Raw genomic sequence first — 20862 nt, 5'->3', positions numbered from 1 at the left:
ATTGACCCAGTGGCGTGGCGCCACTCAAGCAGCGGGAAAAAGCGCGCGCGCGCCCCTTCTTGCGCCGCCGCCAAATCTTGCCGATCCGGCCACCGATTGGACCGGGTCTTGTGTCCAAAATCATCTACTCGGCGAGAGCTTTCCATAGACACCAAGAACGCCGAAATCCATCTAGCGGTTTGTCCGATTTTTGCTCGGGAAGATTTTAGCCCATTTCGACTTTTGGGCTAGATTTCTCGAAAACCGTGAATCCCACGAGAAAACCGAGGCTACCAGCACGCTCCAGTCGTCGAGAGCTTCGCAACGACATAAATTTCAAATTTTTTCGACACCGTTTTTCGGTGGGTCCCACGAAACTTCGCAGTGTATTTTCGAGCATTAAATGAGCTTAGAAAATTCTGAAAAATTTATGTACTAACCCCCGTGTTATGGGCTTCGTGTAGGTATCCTCGATTCGCGGAAATTCGGCGATTGGCCAAGATCTGCAAAATTCGGTCGAACGGACGTTCTGGAAAAGTCTCCGAATTGGACCAAGGTTTTGGCTAGCCCCCCATTGTCAGACGTTCCGAGCGCGTTCCCGAAGTCGGAATCGGCAAAGGTAAACCCGAACCTTGTTTTTACGTAATTTCCTAGTGCTTAAATAGGATTAAAAATCCATAAAATATTCGTGGTAGCTTAGAAAATTACGATTCTTTTTGCAATAGCTTAGTAATATTGCTAAGGACCGCGGGGCAAAGTTTTATAATTTTTAGAGCTTGTTTGGGCAGTTTTTGCAAAAATGATCAATAATAAGGACTAAATTGAAATTTTTGCGTATTGTGATGATGATTGATTTGATGGGCCTGGGAGGCTGTGTGATATGATTGAGTTGTGGATGTATGGATTGTGAGTATAGAAGTGTATTTTGAGCCCTTTTGCAGGTTGGGTATGTCCTAGGTATAGGGGAGACTCTGCCGGATTTTCGGCACGACTTAGGACGTATTGGTTTTTTTCTTTGTTTGTATTGAGTCAGATTGTATTAAATAATTGTAATATAATTGTCGGTGGTGAGACGACCTTCTTCCTCCGCCCGGCCGCCACAGTGATTGTCGTCAAAGTCTGGAGTAAAATATTAATTTTAATTGTAATTTCGATATTATTATATGTTCAGCATGCCCATGCATCACTTATATGCATATATTTATGTAGTTAAACTCTAGGCACGAATTATGATGCATTGATAACTGTTAAAGTGCCATGATGTTGTTGTGGTAATTTGGAGCAGTGTGCGTGCGTTGGCGTGCGTGTGATGGGGTGTGGACTATGGATAGGACGGGTAGTCACGGCTTGAGTTCTTCGCTGGGAACCCGATCCTTCGAGGGGTAGTCACGGCTTGAGTTCTTCGCTGGGACCCTCGAATTGGTTTATTAAGCGAAAGTCCGCTTGAGTTCTTGGCACGGGTTGGATTTAAGAGAGCTGTATAGGGGATCAGCTCCCAATATGATATGATTAATGCTACAGGGTGCGTGAGTGCTCCAAATTACCTTTTTGATGTTATGATGTGGAAATGTTGTTGCTGTTGCATTTCACTCTACAGGGTGCATTAGTTTCAGATAGTTATAGAGATTATGGTTAAAATTGATATTTTACTCTCTGAGTCGAACGCTCACTCCTGTTCAAAAATTTTCTGAGCCACGGAGGATATTTTGTTCAGGTTAACTCCTTTTCTACTTCGCAGGTTGTTTATCAATATTTGTGTAATTTTATTTACTCCTAGAATTTTCGCATGTGTTAGCAGTAATTATTTGAATTTGGTCTGTAATATTATTATCATGTTGGACCTGTAAACTTAATATTCTATGTCTGTTTGATGGATTGGATGAGGGAGCTGAGCTCCCATTTATTTTATGTTGATGAGTATGTGGAGGGTGAGCTGAGCTCCCCAATTGACTATATATTGTGTTTACAGGTCGAGTGAGTCGAAAACTCCCCGTTGGTAAGTCCATTTTATGGCCGGACTCTGTCCGTTTGTTTTCTTGATATTGGGCCCAAATGGGCCTTAGAGTTGGGTTAATGAACAGTTAGGCTTACTACGGGCCTCAGGGGCTTTAAGCTGGCCCAGGTCCTAGTGCCGGTCCGGCCCAAAGGTTGGGTCGTGACAGATGTGGTATCAGAGCTTAGGCTCCAGATTCTTAGGAAAAAGTTGTCTAAGTGTTGGGAAGAGTCTACTAGGAGTCACATGCGAAAAAATAGGGTTCACATTCGTCTTGCATTGTCATCTTTGCTTCTAGTTTCTGCTCCATATATTGTGTGTAAATATGAGTCTATAGAGCTGTGTAATGCACAGTTTTGAATTTTGTTGTCTAATCTTTGCTGAATTTCAGAAAATGCGTAGAAGCGGAGAGGCGCCATCGCACGAGCGGATGTGCCTGACGAGGTGTCGGCACAGGATGAGGCGCCTGCCCCGAGGAGGCGGGGTAGGAGGCCTAGAGCTGCTCAAGTAGAGGAGCAGCCACCCCCAGTACAGGATCAGTCCTTTATGGCACAGGGTCCCATGGACCCCATGGCAGCTACTCTAGCTGGGTTGCAGAGGACCATTGATATGATGGCGCAGTATATGGTCCACCTTCCACAGCAGCAGCAGTCCACCGCACCAAGAGAGGAATCTTACAAACAGATCATAAATTTTAAGAAGTTGGTGCCTGGTACTTATGATGTGTCAGACGATGCATACCGATTTTTGGATTCCTGCAGACAGGCAGGAACAGAACTACAGTTGACTGATAGAAGATTGATAGAGTGTATGCAGCATGTCATGGGGCCTATGCCTAGACAATGGATGAATGACTACGTGTTACCTCGGATGGAGGGTTTGACATGGGCTCAGTTTGTGGAACTTTTTATCAATCGATTTGTGCCAGAAAGCTTCAGAGATCAGAAGCAGTGGGCCTTTGAGGCCTTAAGACAGAATGGCAGGTCTGTAGATGAATATGCTACAGAATTTCTGGAATTGAGCAGATATGCCCCTGCAGCAGTAGCTACAGAAACTATGAAGGTGAAGAGATTCCTAAAGGGGCTTGACAGGAGGTATGCGAACCTGGCCATGATGTCTAATCAGTCTTTTGATATGGTGGTTGATCGAGCCAGACAGATTGAGATTAGTTATGCTGCGGATGACAGCGGGAGAGCAAAGAAAAACAGAGCAGAGGGTTCCTCAGGTGTCCGTTCCATGGGTACTCCGGACAGTGGTGGCCAGAGTAATTACAGAGGAAAGAGTAGGAACAAGAAAAGTGGTTTTAGACACAAACCTCGAGGATTGGACGAGTGCGGATCAGCGGTGGTCACGATTCGAGAATGCAGATTAAGGTGCAGTTGAGATCCTCCTTGGCACCTTGTGCACGATGTGGAAGAGGACATTCAGGACCTTGTTTGATGGGATCGAGTATGCTTGTGTGTGGCCAACCAGGTCACTTTGCTAGAGAATGCCGTGTTCACGAGCCACGGATGGGGTCACAAGGTTACATTGCGAATGTTCCTCGGCGATTGTATCCGGTGCTTCCAACATGGCGGCGATCGATTCGGTACCAGGCCGAGGACTAGGGGACATGGATTTGGAGGCGGTCAGAGGTAGAAGTCGATGTCGAGTTCATCACTCGGGGTAGGGGTCAAGCTCGGGTTTTCACCGACCCACGGGATACTCAGGCTTCCAATGCAGTTGTGGCAGGTATTCTTCTGGTCTGTTCTTATGAGGCTCGTGTTTTGATAGATCCGGGTGCTACGCACTCATTTGTCTCCCCTGTGTTTGCTATGAGGTTGGGTAGAAACCCTACAACTTTAGAGTGCCCTTTGTCGGTAGCTACCCCACTTAGCGATAACATAGAGGTAGATATGATTTTTCCGGGTAGCCCAGTGGTAGTGGATGGAAAGATCCTCCCAGCAGACTTGGTTCCTCTACCAGTAATAGATTTCGATGTAATCCTGGGGATGGATTGGTTGGCAACTCATTATGCCACCTTAGACTGCAGGAACAAAAAGGTGCATTTCCACATACCTGGTGTGGAAGAGTTTAGCTTTGATGGTGACAGGAGCGTGGCTCCATATAATTTGGTGTCAGCAATCAGTGCCAGAAAAATGTTGAGGCGTAGATGCCAAGGGTATTTGGCATTGGTGAGAGATACATCTGTAGAAGGTGTCAGCATGGAAAATGTTCCTGTTGTCAGAGAATTCATGGATGTTTTCCCTGAAGAGCTTCCAGGGTTGCCACCAGGAAGGGAAATAGAGTTCTGCATTGATGTTGTTCCGGGTACAAACCCCATATCAATGCCACCTTACAGGATGGTACCAGCAGAATTGAAAGAGTTAAAGGAGCAACTACAGGAGCTTTTGGACAAGGGTTTCATACGTCCGAGCACTTCACCCTGGGGTGCTCCTGTTCTATTCGTGAGAAAGAAGGATGGGTCATTGAGGTTGTGTATTGACTATAGACAGCTGAACAAGGTGACTGTGAAGAACAAGTATCCATTTCCTCGGATCGATGACCTGTTTGATCAGCTCCAAGGGGCTAGATTCTTTTCCAAGATAGACCTGCGATCAGGCTACCATCAGTTGAGAATCAGGAATGAGGACGTGTCCAAAACGACATTCAGGACAAGATATGGTCATTATGAGTTCTTGGTGATGTCTTTTGGACTCACTAATGCACCAGCAGCCTTCATGGACTTGATGAACAGGGTGTTCAAGCCATTTTTGGACCATTTTGTCATCGTATTCATAGATGACATTTTGGTGTACTCTCGGACCGAGGAAGAACACGTGTGGCACTTGAGGATGGTGTTGCAGACGTTGAGGGAGCACCAGCTATATGCCAAATTTTCAAAATGTGAATTTTGGCTACAAAGCATCTCATTCTTGGGACACGTGGTTTCTAGTGACGGTATTCGAGTGGATCCCAAGAAAATAGAAGCTGTAACTGATTGGCTTAGGCCTACAACAGTCACTGAGGTGCGAAGTTTTCTGGGTTTAGCTGGCTACTATAGGCGTTTTGTACAAGATTTCTCGAGGATAGCGGCTCCCCTAACTAAGTTGACCAGGAAGAATGTTCCATTCATTTGGACAGATGACTGTGAGGAGAGTTTCCAAAAGCTTAAGGAGTGTCTAACCACTGCCCCTGTGTTGACACTACCTGTGAGTGGTGAAGGATACACCGTGTATTGTGACGCCTCCAGAGTTGGCCTAGGGTGTGTTTTGATGCAGAATGGAAAGGTAGTGGCTTATGCTTCAAGGCAGCTGAAGAGGCATGAGCAGAACTACCCCACCCATGATTTGGAAATGGCGGCTGTAGTCTTTGCACTAAAAATCTGGAGACACTACCTGTATGGTGAAGTGTGCGAGATATACACCGACCATAAGAGTTTGAAGTACATCTTCCAACAGAGGGATTTAAACTTGAGACAGAGGAGACGGATGGAGCTTACGAAGACTATGATTGCACCATCGGTACCACCACAGGAAGGCCAATGTTGTGGCAGATGCCTTGAGCAGAAAATCTTCTAGCAGTTTGGCGCACATTTCAGTAGAGAAGAGACCATTGATTCAGGAGGTACATGAGTTGATGGATCAAGGTTTAATCCTAGATCTGTCAGATGAGGGGGTATTGTTGGCTCACTTTTCAGTGAGGCCAGACTTGAGAGACAGTCGAGTTTCCCGGCCAGAGACCAACAATTGATGAAGATCATAGAAAGAGTACAAAGAAGGTGAAGGTGGTGAGTTTGGATTTGCCAATGATGGCGCCCTAGTGCATGGTTCTAGGATATGTGTGCCCGATGTGGACAACCTCAGGAATGAAATCATGCGAGAGGCACACTACACACTTTACAGTGTCCACCCAGGTTCCACCAAAATGTACCATGATGTGAAAGATAGCTACTGGTGGAATGGCATGAAGAGAGACATAGCAGACTTTGTGTCCAAGTGCTTGACTTGTCAGAAGGTGAAGTTTAAACACCAGAGACCGTCAGGGAAGCTGCAAGAGCTCCCTATCCCAGAATGGAAGTGGGAAATGATCACTATGGATTTTGTGACTGGGTTGCCTCGTACCACGCGAGGATATGACTCGATATGGGTAATTGTAGACCGTCTGACCAAGTCAGCTCACTTTTTGCCTGTAAAGACTACCTACTCTGTGGCACAGTATGCCCGGCTCTACATTCGAGAAATAGTCAGATTGCATGGAGTTTCGGCTTCCATAATATCTGACAGAGGGCCCCAGTTCACTTCTCGGTTTTGGAGAAAGTTGTAGGAGGCACTTGGCACCTGATTGAACTTCGATCTGACCTTCCACCCTCGAGACGGATGGGCGATCGAAAGGACAATCCAAACACTGGAAGACATGCTTCGCATGAGTGTTTTGGATTTTGGAGGTCAATGGAATGAGCAGCTAGCTTTGGTGGAGTTTGCTTATAACAACAGTTATCACTCCAGCATAGGGATGGCACCCTATGAGGCACTATATGGAAGAAAGTGTAGGTCTCCTCTGTGTTGGACAGAAATGGGGGAAGCGAAGGTACATGATGTAGACCTAGTGCAGTACACTTCAGAGGTAGTTCCTTTAATCGAGAGCAGCGAGGCGACTTTCGATGAAGCGAGAAGAGTTATGCACCCAGACGGAGGGATGTGGAGTTTGCGATGGCGACTATGTATTCCTGAAGGTTTCTCCAATGAAGGGAGTCATGAGATTTGGAAAGAAGGGTAAGTTGGCACCTCGGTATATTGGACCTTTTGAGGTTACTGATAGAGTTGGAGCAGTTGCCTACCGGTTGGAGCTACCCCCCAACCTCTCTCACGTTCATCCCGTGTTTCACATCTCCATGCTCAGGAAATACATTCCCGATCCTTCTCATGTACTTTAGGATGTGATAGAGCTAAAAGAGAACTTGACATTTGAGGAGCAGCCTGTAGCCATAGTGGACTACCAAGTGAGACAACTGAGATCAAAATAGATCCCTATGGTTAAGGTTTTGTGGAGGAGTCAGTCGGTGGAAGAGTGCACACAGGAGTCGAGCGGGACATGCGTAGCAAGTACCCTTATCATTCAATGTATAATCATGTGTTTTATTACGCCTTGTGTAAAAATTCGAGGGCGAATTTTTACGTAAGGGGAAGAATGTAACACCCCTAAATTTTAAATTTTATGAGCATTTTTAGTATTTTAATTTTATTAAATTTTTGGAATTTTTTTTGAGATTTTTCGGATTTTAAAAATCGGGTTCGATTTTTCGAAAATATAAACTTTGATGATTTTTAAAAATTAATTTAAAGACCACGTGGCAAAACTAAAAATATATTTGGAGCTTACGTATTTTTCTGAGTTTTATGGAATTTTTGAAATTTTGGACCTCGTTTTGGTCCCGGGCGATAAAAATTCAAAATTTTGTATTCGAATTGAACAAGCCGAATCGAACTAGGCCAGGATCGGACCAGGTCGAATCGGACCGTCTTCTTCTCTTTTTCTCCTCCCTCCGCGCGCGATGGCCCTCTCCGTTTTCTCTCGTTTCTCTCTCCTCCCCACCCCCGGTAGCCACCACCAGACCCCAGCCAGCCGTGGCGCGCCGTCATTGACCAAGTGCCGCCGCCAAACAGAAAAGCGCGCAACGCCCCTACGCGCCGCGCTTCGCCTTCCTTGGCCATCCGGCCGATCCGCCACCGATTGGACCGGGTCTTGTGTCCAAAATCATCTACTCGTGAGCTTTCCATAGACACCAAACGCCGAAATCCATCTAGCGGTTTGTCCGATTTTTGCTCGGGAAGATTTTAGCCCATTTCGACTTTTGGGCTAGATTTCTCGGCGTGAATCCACGAAAACCGAGGCTACCAGCACGCTCCAGTCATCGAGAGCTTCGCAACGACATAAATTTCAAATTTTTCCGACACCGTTTTTTGGTGGGTCCCACGAAACTTCGCAGTGTATTTTCGAGCATTAAATGAGCTTAGAAAATTCTGAAAAATTTATGTACTAACCCCCGTGTTATGGGCTTCGTGTAGGTATCCTCGATTCGCGGAAATTCGGCGATTGGCCAAGTCTGCAAAATTCGGTCGAACGGACGTTCTGGAAAAGTCTCGAATTGGACCGAGGTTTTGGCTAGCCCCATTGTCGACGTTAAGCGCGTTCGAAGTCGGAATCGGCAAAGGTAAACCCGAACCTTGTTTTTACGTAATTTCCTAGTGCTTAAATAGGATTAAAAATCCATAAAATATTCGTGGTAGCTTAGAAAATTACGATTCTTTTTGCAATAGCTTAGTAATATTGCTAAGGACCGCGGGGCAAAGTTTTATAATTTTTAGAGCTTGTTTGGGCAGTTTTTGCAAAAATGATCAATAATAAGGACTAAATTGAAATTTTTGCGTATTGTGATGATGATTGATTTGATGGGCCCAGGAGGGGCTGTGTGATATGATTGAGTTGTGGATGTATGGATTGTGAGTATAGAAGTGTATTTTGAGCCCTTTTGCAGGTTGGGTAGGTCCTAGGTATAGGGGAGACTCTGCCGGATTTTCGGCACGACTTAGGACGTATTGGTTTTTTTCTTTGTTTGTATTGAGTCAGATTGTATTAAATAATTGTAATATAATTGTCGGTGAGCGGATGACCTTCTTCCTCCGCCCAGCCGCCACAGTGATTGTCGTCAAGTCTGTGAGTAAAATATTAATTTTAATTGTAATTTCGATATTATTATATGTTCAGCATGCCCATGCATCACTTATATGCATATATTTATGTAGTTAAACTCTAGGCACGAATTATGATGCATTGATAACTGTTAAAGTGCCATGATGTTGTTGTGGTAATTTGGAGCAGTGTGCGTGCGTTGGCGTGCGTGTGATGGGGTGTGGACTATGGATAGGACGGGTAGTCACGGCTTGAGTTCTTCGCTGGGAACCCGATCCTTCGAGGGGTAGTCACGGCTTGAGTTCTTCGCTGGGACCCTCGATTTGGTTTATTAAGCGAAAGTCCGGCTTGAGTTCTTCGCTGGCACCAGGTTGGATTTAAGAGAGTCAGATAGGGATCAGCTCCCAATATGATATGATTGATGCTACAGGGTGCGTGAGTGCTCCAAATTACCTTTTTGATGTTATGATGTGGAAATGTTGTTGCTGTTGCATTTCACTCTACAGGGTGCATTAGTTTCAGATAGTTATAGAGATTAAGGTTAAAATTGATATTTTATTCTCTGAGTCGAACGCTCACTCCTGTTCAAAAATTTTTACGGGCCACAGGAGGATATTTTGTTCTGGGTTAACCTGCTTTTCTACTTCGCAGGTTGTTTATCAATATTTGTGTAATTTTATTTACTCCTAGAATTTCCGCATGTGTTAGCAGTAATTATTTGAATTTGGTCTGTAATATTATTATCATGTTGGACCTGTAAACTTAATATTCTATGTCTGTTTGATGGATTGGACGAGGGAGCTGAGCTCCCATTTATTTTATGTTGATGAGTATGTGGAGGGTGAGCTGAGCTCCCCAATTGACTATATATTGTGTTTACAGGTCGGGTGAGTCGAAAACTCCCCGTTGGTAAGTCCATTTTATGGCCGGACTCTGTCCGTTTGTTTTCTTGATATTGGGCCCAAATGGGCCTTAGAGTTGGGTTAATGAACAGTTAGGCTTACTACGAGCCTCGGGGGCTTTAAGCTGGCCCAGGTCCTAGTGCCGGTCCGGCCCAGAGGTTGGGTCGTGACATAAAGAGAGCATCAACATTACTTTTGGTAGTGGAAGGAAGCAAGGTATTTATTTTCTCCATTTCAGAAAAGTAAAAGAAAGAAACAAGTAATGAATCAAATCAAAAGCCAAGCAAAGGAAAGGAATATCTATCTGATAATATTTGATGAGCAACTGCTCAAAGGAACATTTAAAAGTCCAAACGTTTCCACCAATTTACAATTTTATTCAAAGGTTTCAATTTTAATTTAGACCAAATATGTAAACTTTTTAATTTTACTCAAAACTCAATTGACTAAAATATATGATTAATGTGATATGCAATATACTCAAATTAATTCAGTTAACTCCAATATATACATTCAATTGAATCAATTGAATTATAATTTGGCAATTGACTTAAATATATATGATTAATGTAATCTTGTATATAATCAATTGATTCAATTGACTCAATTAAAAGCTTAATTAACTAAATATATAATCAATATGACATGTCAAATACTCAAATTGATTTAGCTGACTCAAATATATATTAAATTGAATCAATTAAATTATAATTTTTACAATTGATATAATCAATGTGACATATCACATGCTCAGTTTATTTGATTTATTAAAATATATATTGAATTGAATTCATATAGATCCATCCTATTTACTCAAACCAAACAAGCATATTAATGTATCTGTCACTATCTAATTCAATTTCGTATCATAGATTAAATTTAAATTAATTTTAAATTGAATAATAATTATTTAATTTAAATTAAATTAAAATCATTTTTTATTAAAAATAAAATAATTAAATTTAATTAAAATTAAAAGTGAGATGAATAATTTGATTTAATTAAAATTAATCGTAATATTAAGCGGTCATATTTTTTTTTTTAACTAAACTAGCTATATTAAATGGTAATTGCAAAAAATTATGCATGTTGTACCTTACACTTTTTATGTAACATACATGATTTTTGTCAATTGGTACAAAATTGAGGAAAAAATAAAAAAAACCTCCAAACGATAAATATTGGCTAAGAGAAAATTATCTCATCATAAACATTGGCTAAAGGAAAAGGTACATGTAAATTATACTCTTTAAAGCTTTAATAAAGTAAAATTAAAATAAATTTTCAAAATTAAAATTTAAATATTAAGTATATGTTATTAAAATTCAAATAATTATATATATTTTCTTCAATATGTGTAGAGAAAATAAGTGTAGATAATAAGTTTAATTTTTTTTTTCTTGAAAATGAAAGTATAATTTATTACTATTTGCTAAAAAGATGATATAGTTGGAGGGAAAATATTGAAAGAGGAAAGAATAAAGGATAGAGAGATATTTTATCTCAAAAAATATAAAGGACAAACAAGATATTTTATGTTGCTAAAAACTCTTTAATCCAGATTAATTGTGGATCGACTTGATCCCTCAATTATGATCCAAATATAAAAAAATATCATCTAATAAGTGTGTTGGGATATTCCCAGCATGTCCACTCTGATGATTAAGTTAATAATAAATAAATAATAAAAAAATTAAAGAAAAAAAAATGATCATTTAGCTAATATTATTTATAAATTATAAAAAATAAGTTGTATTTTCAATGTTACATATATGTAATAAATGTTTTAAAATAATTATTTATTATGTACAGCTTAAATCAACACTTCAACTATTAGAATTTAACAAATAAAAGGTACAAATGCCATTCAATAGATTACTATAAATTGCCTATATGGAGAATAATCAAATTTGTAGAATTGTGCATCCAACTCCTGCACGTAGGAATGAGAACCAAACTAATTAACCCCTTTAATTAAAGACAAAAGTAGCTTCGGATTCTTGATGTTTGAAGCACTAACTTACCAGAATTAAAAATAGCATAAGATTGTTTCACTTTGCATATCCATCTCCATAGACATGTATCACTGCGTCATTAAATAAGATGAAGAGTAATTTTACATTTTGTTAGAGAGGTTTTCTATTTATGCTTATAAAATAGTTCTAAGTACAATCTAGAAAAATCATGTAAAAGAATTACTATCATTTAAGATATGAAAAGAATTCAATTTAATAAATAGTAATTCTCACATATTTTTTGTGGTAAATTTCAAACTTGAGATCCTCTATATCACACTTTCCTCTAAATCTGTCTCTCCATACAAGCGAGATGGAGAATATTCCTCTGTCAATATATTCATGGTTAGAATATGTACTTTTAAATAATTTAAATTGAAATTTAAGAGAACAAATGAATATTTAAATTTAAATAAAAATAAAAAAACCTAAAATGCCATTAAATTTTTTTTTTTTTTTTTTTATTGTTAAGATATGAAAAGAAGTTAATTTTCAAAATAGAAGATGCTTGAGCTGCAGCGGAACAATGTGAGAAGGAAGTGCACATAAAAATCGTGAGGGTGTTAAAAGAAATACAGAATAAGAAATGGGAATAGGAATATTCAAAAACCTGGAGGTTGAATCTCGAGATTAGGGATGTGAGCAATCTTTGGCCAATCCACACCCTTTTCCTTCATACATCTTGCAGACAACTCTCGGCATCCTGTAATCTTCAACTTCTGTAAAGAAGTCAGTAAATGCATTCCCTCAGGCAGCGATCTCAAATTAGGGCAATCGGAAATTTCTAGCCATTGAAGGGATGTGAGGTTGCCTATCCAATCTGGTAAAGCCATCAAACTAGAACAATCATCGATGGTGAGCTCTTGCAGGTTTGTAACAAGTTGAAGCCCCTTTGGTAGAGATTTCAATTCTGAAAGAAAACTAATAGAAAGAGATTGAAGACTCCTGAAACTTCCCCATTCAATGGCTTCACCATCATCTAGAATAAGGTTGTTGCAACATGTAATTTCCATTTTTGAAAGACGAGGAAATTGAGCAAGTTCAACCCCACTCCTTCTCTCCTTCCTTCACCATCCTCTCAAATTCAAACAATTTGTGAGTACAATCTCTCGCAGCGATGGGAAAAATGTAATTGATGGCGATGCCAAAAAGGAAGGCTCCTCATCTGATATATACTCTAGAGAATAAAGGCGTTCGAGACAAAGGGTTTTAGAAAAGGGAGTTGGTGCAACGGTGGTAGCTGCTTCAATTTTAGACAACCCCTAAGGGTAATATCTAATAAATTTGTGATAGAAGGCAACCAACTTGAAAATCTCACACCCATGAAACTTTCCACAACCAAGGATTGTAAATTTGGATGAGGCTCAAGCTTTTCTAACAACAATTCATTCTTTTCAACTACAGTATTATCAATAGGGCCATCATAAAGATAAGTATATCTCCAACGTAACACCAAATACTGGAGGTGTTTCTTTTCCCTTAAATTCACTTGGTTGGACTCTATCTCAACATTTTCCACATTTCTAAGGTTTCGAGGACAATCCTTCCCTTAAGTTGGTTTAGGCTTTTCAATTCATTTAGCATAGCCCCCTTAGAGCCTTCTTCCCTTGCCACCACAAAATCTGACAGTTGGCGCAAACAAGTTAATTTCCCCAATCCAATTGGCATGCATCTTAGGCTATCACATCCATCAATCATGAGGCACCTAAGGCTGATCAATTTTTCTATATCTCTCGGTAATTCTCGAAGCCTTCTACAAAATGAGAGTATTAGAGTTTGCAAGTTTTGCAAATTAGTTATGGACTTTGGGAGCGTTTCCATCTCACACCAAGAAATGTCAAGATATCTCAAATACTTCAATCTTGCTATTGAATTTGGTACTCCATTTATATTCCACCATAAATGCAAGGCACGTAACCTTTGAAAATTTGAAACCTTTTTTAATGTTTCACTTTTAGGAAAACTTTTAAAAAATAATGTCCTCATGCCCTTCACTTTAACCAGCATCTCAATTTCATTCAAAGAATATGGCCAATATACATGATGGATTCCTTCGCAAACATTCTCTACTGCAAAGTACCTACCCTTTGCTATCGATTGTGCTAGATCATGGATAAGATCATGCATTTTATAACCATTCATACTTTCTGACTGATGGAAGAATGATCGAGATGACAATTCATTGAAGTACTGATCTCCAATATCCTCTAAATCGTCATCCTTACTTGAACAGACAATGTATCCTTGCGCTATCCACAAACGAATCAATGTTTCTTTATCGAATTCGTAATCTTTGGGAAACATGGCACAATAAGTGAAACATTGCCTTAAATAAGTGGGCAAGTGATAGTAACTCAACTTCAGCACAGAAAGAATATTCTCACTTGTTTGAAATGACCTCCATAATTCACTTTCTAAAATGGAAGACCACTCACTCTCTTTAGTTTTCAAATGCATGAGGCTTCCCAAACTCCTTATTGCAAGTGGAACTCCTTTACATTTCTTTACCATCTCTTTTCCAATTTTTGTTAGGTTAGGATTCATCACTGCACCATGCCCCTCTCCAAATGCTAATTTTTCAAATAAATCCCAAGCCTCATTGTCTGCTAGACCTTGCAAAACATATGGGGAATCCACACCCATGACTAATGCAACTCTTGTGTTACGAGTGGTGACTAAAATTTTACTCCCTGGGGCACCCATCAACAAGTAAGCTTTCAAATCATCCCATTTTTTCTGATCTTCATTCCATACATCATCTAACGCCAACAAATACCTCTTCCCTTCTAAATTCTCTTTAAGGCGAATACGCAATTGTTCTAGTCCTAATAAATTAGGCACCTCATTATTAGTTGCACATTCAAGGATCTTCTTAACTAGCAATTTCACCTCAAATTCCTCAGAAACACACAGCCACATCTTCTTCTCAAAGTAATTTTTAACCTTTTCATCATTATACACCAACTGGGCAAGTGCAGTCTTTCCTAAGCCCCCAATACCAACAATTGCATTCACAGAAACATTTCCTTGACTACTAGCTGGATTCAACAATGACAAAGTCATTTTCTCCTTATCTTTTTCCCTGCCTATTATATCAGGTTTCAGTACAGAGGATGTCTCCCTTCCACTACTTTTATCTCTCACATCTATTATTATTTTCTTCTCTAAATTGAGGCTAGAAATTTCATTTTCCACCTCTTTTAACTTCTCCCTAATGTCCTTAATTCTATGGCCCACCTTGAGACGAAACCAAATCTGATTTGAGGAGGAAAAGAAGTCCAATACCTACACGTATTTACAACAAGTTTTTATTAATTACTCTCTATGATCTTGTGCATATGTGCTTTTTATATTTTTAATTAGACTTTTTTAAAATTATAATTTTTATTTACAATATAATTATTTTTAATTTACTTAAATTTATGATATAATTATAAAAATAAAAAACAACAATAAAATTTAAGCAATTAATTATAAACCTATTTAGAATGAGAAAGAATACATAAAAAACTTTTATGTTAATAAATCAAATTCAACATGAAATTATACAGAGGCTTTATAAATTATGTGTATAAAATAATATTAAAATAACATATAATATTTAAGAACCTCTATTGGATTGAGAATTTCAATAAGTAGGGCAAAATAAAACTCCATACGAATGTGATTAATTATACCACTTTTTTATGGTTTGGCAATAATTTTTTTTTCCTTTCTTTTTCCAGATGAATAATCAATTTCTCTCTACATTATCAAATAGTATTTTGATGAACCTTAAAATTCTTAATTTTATGATTGTTTGAAGACAACATTGAAAGATAATGGTACAAAATTAAAAAAGAAAAAACTTTTTCATAGATATATTAGTTAAATAAAAATTAAAATAAGATTAAAATTAATAGTTGAATTCTAATTAAAATATTATTAATTTGATTGAATATTAATTTATTTTCTTATAAACAAAAAAAATTTGCTGAAGAAGGATTTAAAAAAAAAATTAATTTGAAAAAAATTAAATTAAATTTATAAAAGCATTTTAATCCGTTCATACATTTATCCTCTCTTTCTCATTTATTTTTTTTTAATAAAAATTTCATATTTACTTTGATCATATTTATTCATGAACTCCTAAATGTTTCTATATATATATATATATATATATATATATATATATATATATAAACAATTTTAATAAACATATTTGTTGAATTTAAATTAAAATAAATTATAATTATAGTTAAATTCAAATTCAAATAGTATTGATTTAATTAAATATTAATGTGAAAAAATTATTTTTATTAATTTAAAACATACAAGAATTAATTGGTGGCACAAAGTGGTTCTATATAATTTATAAATAAATATACAAATATAATTATTATTTTAATATTTTTAAAAAAGTTCAATTTTTTAAAAAGGATGGATGATGTTAATGTAGAAAAATATTTGAATTATTTTTATCAATTGAACATTCAAATTATGCTAGTTGTTAAAATTGAAATTAATGTAAAAGTTTGTATATTAAATTAATAAAATTAAGAGATCTGACTAAAATAAAAGAAGTTCACAAAATTTGGAGTTTATTGGTCATTTGGCATAATAATAATAATAATAATAATAATAATAATAATAATAATAATAATAATAATTTAAACAAACTTTTTTAATAAACAAATTAATTGGCTTCAAATTAAAATAAAATCTATTAAATTTGATATGAAAAGGAATTTATGAAAGAAAATTATAATACAGTAAACTTGGTCAAGAAGTTTGCAATTGAATGTCCGGAATTTTAGAATCAATGTAGAATTGCATGTCCAAAGTTAATGATAAATTTATAATTAAAAATAATTTAATTTCATAATTTTAAGTATCTTTGTTTTATATTATATTTTATATTAGACAAAATGAATATTTAGTATTAAATTATAATTAATTTATACCTAAATTAATAAAGAAAATATAAATTGAAATTGAAATATTTAACTTTTCAATATGGTATGAATATTTTCTTCTATAAATATATAAATATCTTTTATTTTATCATTATTTTTTTTTAAAAGGACTTACCTATCATTCTATTAAGAGCTTGTTTGGTCTAAAATAAATTGCGAGAAATTATGTCTATACCTAAAAATATTATAATAGAAAATAAATCATATTCAATATGAATTTTATTAATAATATTCGTTCATAAATGAAATAAATTCAACGTCTAGCTAATAGATCCAAACACTGTATGTATGCAAGAAATAAAATAAACAGAGTCATGTAAAAGTAAAACAATTGCTTATTTATTTGCATTCATAAATACCTGTGTTGCGACTTTCCTTTGGCCTTGCACCATCCCCCTCAAGTCATGAGTTGCCATCTCATCTACCAATTCCTCCGCTTCATACACAATATCTTGAAGCCTCCCTATCCAAATTTTCACAGCATCGCTCTGCTCTTGCTTCTCCTCAGCATCTACAAGTACAGCTTTCACAGTGGAGAGAGAATTTCCAAGCTTCTTTAGATCATCTCTGGCACGACAGACCAATCCAATTTCTTGGAAAGCAAGCGACCCCAGCTTTGTTAATACTTGTTCTAAGATACTGAATGGAATTTGTTCAGCCATTATTAATTCTTGAAGAATCGTGAGAAAGATTAATGGAAATTGGAAATGAAAAAGATTGATGATAAGGGAAATGGAGATGAGAAAGATTGATGATAGATAGGTGAGTCTGAAGTCCGAAGATGCATTTATAATCCTTACAGAAAGAATCAGCATTACTTTGGGTAGGAGAAGGAAGCAAGGCATTCAGTTCCTACTTTTCAGAAAGTGTAACAAAAAGGAACAAGTAATGAATCAAAGCAAAAGAGCAACCCAACGACAGGAAAGGAATATTTTTTTATTGATCTTTGGTTAAATCCTGGCTGAGAACAACTACTAAAAAAAAAAAAAAAAGCTTTATCTAATTTTTTTCAATGTTAATTTCTTTTAATTGTTTTTTGAAAAAATCATTTATAATAAAAGAATTCAATTAAATTCACAAAATTAAAGGCTTGAATTCTTTCATTCCAAAGAATCAGCTGAATTTAATTCTTGTAAAATTTTCTAAATAAGGAGTTAAATTTTTCCCTTTTATAATTTTTTCCAATAACATTTAGCTGGTATAAGAGTGGTCTCTAAGGCTCTAAGAAGAACAATATTCAATTAAGTTTGATCTAACAATTCTTTTTTTTAAACAGCCTATCTAATTAATATCTTAATTTGAAAATTTTTTAGAATATACATGTCATGGTTATGAGAAAAATAACTAGGATTGATTTAATTAGTACTCAATCAACACTCCCATTAAGCAATTGCAAAAGTTATTTACTTTTGGTACAATCTGTGGAAGTAATTTTTCCTCTCTTGACGATGTGCCTCAGTGCATGTAATGGGTGAGGAAAGGGTATATAAGGGTAAGGAGGGGTAAGTAACTATTATATCCCTGTTTGGGAAGAGGTGAATTAGTAAAGGATAAATGTAAATAATGGTAAGGCTTACCCTCCCTTATTCCTCAAATCTCAATTTTTCTTACACTCTAAATTGGAGTATAAGCAGGGGGAGGTGAGAGCTTAAAATTATTTTATTTTTTATTTTTCTATTATATTCTTAATTTTTTATTAAAAATCTAATTATACCCATTAAAAATAAACCTAGCGTACCACTACAAATAAATGTCTTCTCTCTCAAGTGGCCATACATTATTTCTCTGCTTTCAATAATTTGTTTTTAAATAGTTTTCTGTAATTATTATACTTCAATTATTATTTTTTTATTTGTTCTTTCAATAGTTTGCTTCAATTATCATTTTTTTTTTCTAAATAATCCATTTTTTATTTAATCTTTGTTAGATTTGTGCATTATTGTTTTGATCTATTAATTTTATGATTTATTTATAGTGGACCATTATTATTTGTAAATTTAATATTTATTATAATAAGTTTACCATTTAATAAATTATCTAATAAAAAAGGATATTTTTGTACTTCTAATAATTATTTATCTTTTTTTCACCTCTTTTCAAACATGAAAAATATACATTACATTTTCTTACATTTCTATTAATTCAACTCTTTCCAAACATGAGTTTTTTTTTTATTGTAACCCTCTCCACTCTTCTCCTTCCTTACCCTCCTTTATCCTTTCATTAATTATCCTTCCATCACCCCATCCAAACAGAGCCTAAGTTACAAATTACAGGATCAAATTAATCCTAAATCAATTCCGCGTGAACCAAACGCTGCTCTGATAGAAAACCCGAAGCCAATTTATTGGTAAATATTAGTCTTTTCATGATTAATTAGTTTATCACCAATGTAAAATGATATATATTTATTGGTAAATATTTTTAAATCAAACTTTTTACTACGAATTTTTTTTTTCAATGGAATTTTTTACTTTTTTCATTTTTTTTCTTATGTTGGACTTTCTTTTGTATAATATTTCATGATTAATATATTATAAGTGTCTTGAATTTAGGCCCATTGGAGTTTGAAGCCCAAAGCCTTACATGAAAGGCCAACGGTTGCAGCAACATAAATTGATTGCTCATGACAAGGAAGAGTATTCGTTGAGTTGAAGCCCATGATCCATCACGCAAAATTCTCCTGCTGAGCATTATACATGAAGCTTCTTCCCACCATGAGCATGGCTAATCTTCCGTATTGTGAGGCATGCATGCATGCACTCAATCACCATTTTGAAGGGTTATTAGGTAGTCTGTGGTGTTTCTTTGTAATTACTTTGCTTTTATTATTTTCAATATTTAGATAATAGTGAACATGAACTTATAAGGAATGATTCTATGAGTAGAAAGGTAGCTGTAAATGTCCCTGGTCAATAAATTGCAACTTCGTAAGCTTAACAATCGTTAGCAGAATAACTTCAAGGCATTTGACAGTGTAAATCATGTCTGTGTTCCACCATTTTTTTGTCCTATATACTAAATCAAGTTTTCTGTCCATATGAAACTCATTTCTTCTCCAAAGACTTGGTGCTTTTAACATAAGGAATTACTAAAATACATTTGATCAACTAATGCAAAAAGCAAATCTCAATTAATTAACAAGATTTAGTTAGTGGCATAATCATTACAGTTAATTAGATTCTTAGTTAGTGGCTAATCATTATAGTTAATTAGATTCACTACTCTTATCTATAAAAATGTTGTATGAATATTTTTCAGTTTCTTTTACAGTGGCTTCCTTTGGAATAAATCACTAGCAAAATACCCATGCATTTATAATTTTTATTTTTAATTTAATTTTTAATTACATTTTAAATAAATAAATTATTATTATTATTGAATTAATTTTAAATTAAAATTTCTTTTTTATTTAATTTAATTTAAATAAAATTTTACTAGTTATAATAATAAATTTTTTTATTAATTTATCATATAATTAATTAAAATAATTTATGTATAAAAATATAGATATTTAATTAAAATTTTAAAATAACTCTATTAAAAATGAATGATAATAAAATATGAATAATCAAAATATTAGTTATCATTGTATTTAATATATAATTATAATAAAATAAAATATTCAAAAGTTTAGGAAATATTAAATAAGAAATTCATAAAAAATTAATAATTAAATAAATATTAAGTAAATATATTTAAATAAATAAATTTTTAGAATCATAATTAATAACTTTTGAAAGAAATAATGAAAAAAATAGTACAAATCAAATAAAGATTTAAAAGCATTTAGATGAAATGAAAATACTTGGTGAAAAGAGAATACTTGATGTATATTAAATATATCATATAACATATAGACAAATAAATAAAACTATTTAAATATAAAATTAATTTATAATTAAATATTATTTAGTTAAAAAACATTAACAATCATTCAAATTCAATTTTTATAATAGTAAAATGTTTCTTATTTACTTAGCCGTTTTAATTAAATCGTTCTAGGTTAGCCATAATAATAATAATAATAATAATAATAATAATAATAATAATAATAATAATAATAATAATAATAATGAGCATTAATTAATCTTAAAAAAATAAAATAAAAAAAATTAAATTATTAATATAAAATAAATACATACTAATTATAAATAAGTCAAATCTCTATATTTTATTTTTATAACTTTTTATATCAACTATATTTTTGGTCTCTCAAAATTTTTAATAAAATTTCATAATAAAAATAATAGAAAATATAACAATGTAATAAAAATATTTATTAAATATATAAAATAATTTAAGGTTAATTAAATTATATCATAGTTGATTATGAGATCACAAAT

General features: G+C 35.1%; 2 protein-coding genes across 2 annotated transcripts; both read right to left on the bottom strand.

Moving 5' to 3' along the window:
- Nucleotides 1-12163: 12163 nt before the first annotated feature.
- Nucleotides 12164-12574, bottom strand: LOC131172837 (putative disease resistance protein RGA4). The gene has a single exon (XM_058134372.1). The coding sequence runs from the start codon at nt 12572-12574 to the stop codon at nt 12164-12166; it is 411 nt and encodes a 136-aa protein (XP_057990355.1).
- Nucleotides 12575-13061: 487 nt separating this feature from the next.
- Nucleotides 13062-14624, bottom strand: LOC131172836 (disease resistance protein RGA2-like). Its single transcript, XM_058134371.1, has one exon. The coding sequence runs from the start codon at nt 14622-14624 to the stop codon at nt 13062-13064; it is 1563 nt and encodes a 520-aa protein (XP_057990354.1).
- Between the last annotated feature and the right edge of the window lie 6238 nt (nt 14625-20862).

This window comes from Hevea brasiliensis, chromosome 14, assembly GCF_030052815.1.
Source record: "Hevea brasiliensis isolate MT/VB/25A 57/8 chromosome 14, ASM3005281v1, whole genome shotgun sequence".
NCBI classification, from domain to species: Eukaryota; Viridiplantae; Streptophyta; class Magnoliopsida; order Malpighiales; family Euphorbiaceae; genus Hevea; species Hevea brasiliensis.
Note: the sequence above shows the minus strand (reverse complement) of the source record. Positions and strands in the feature narration are given on the sequence as shown.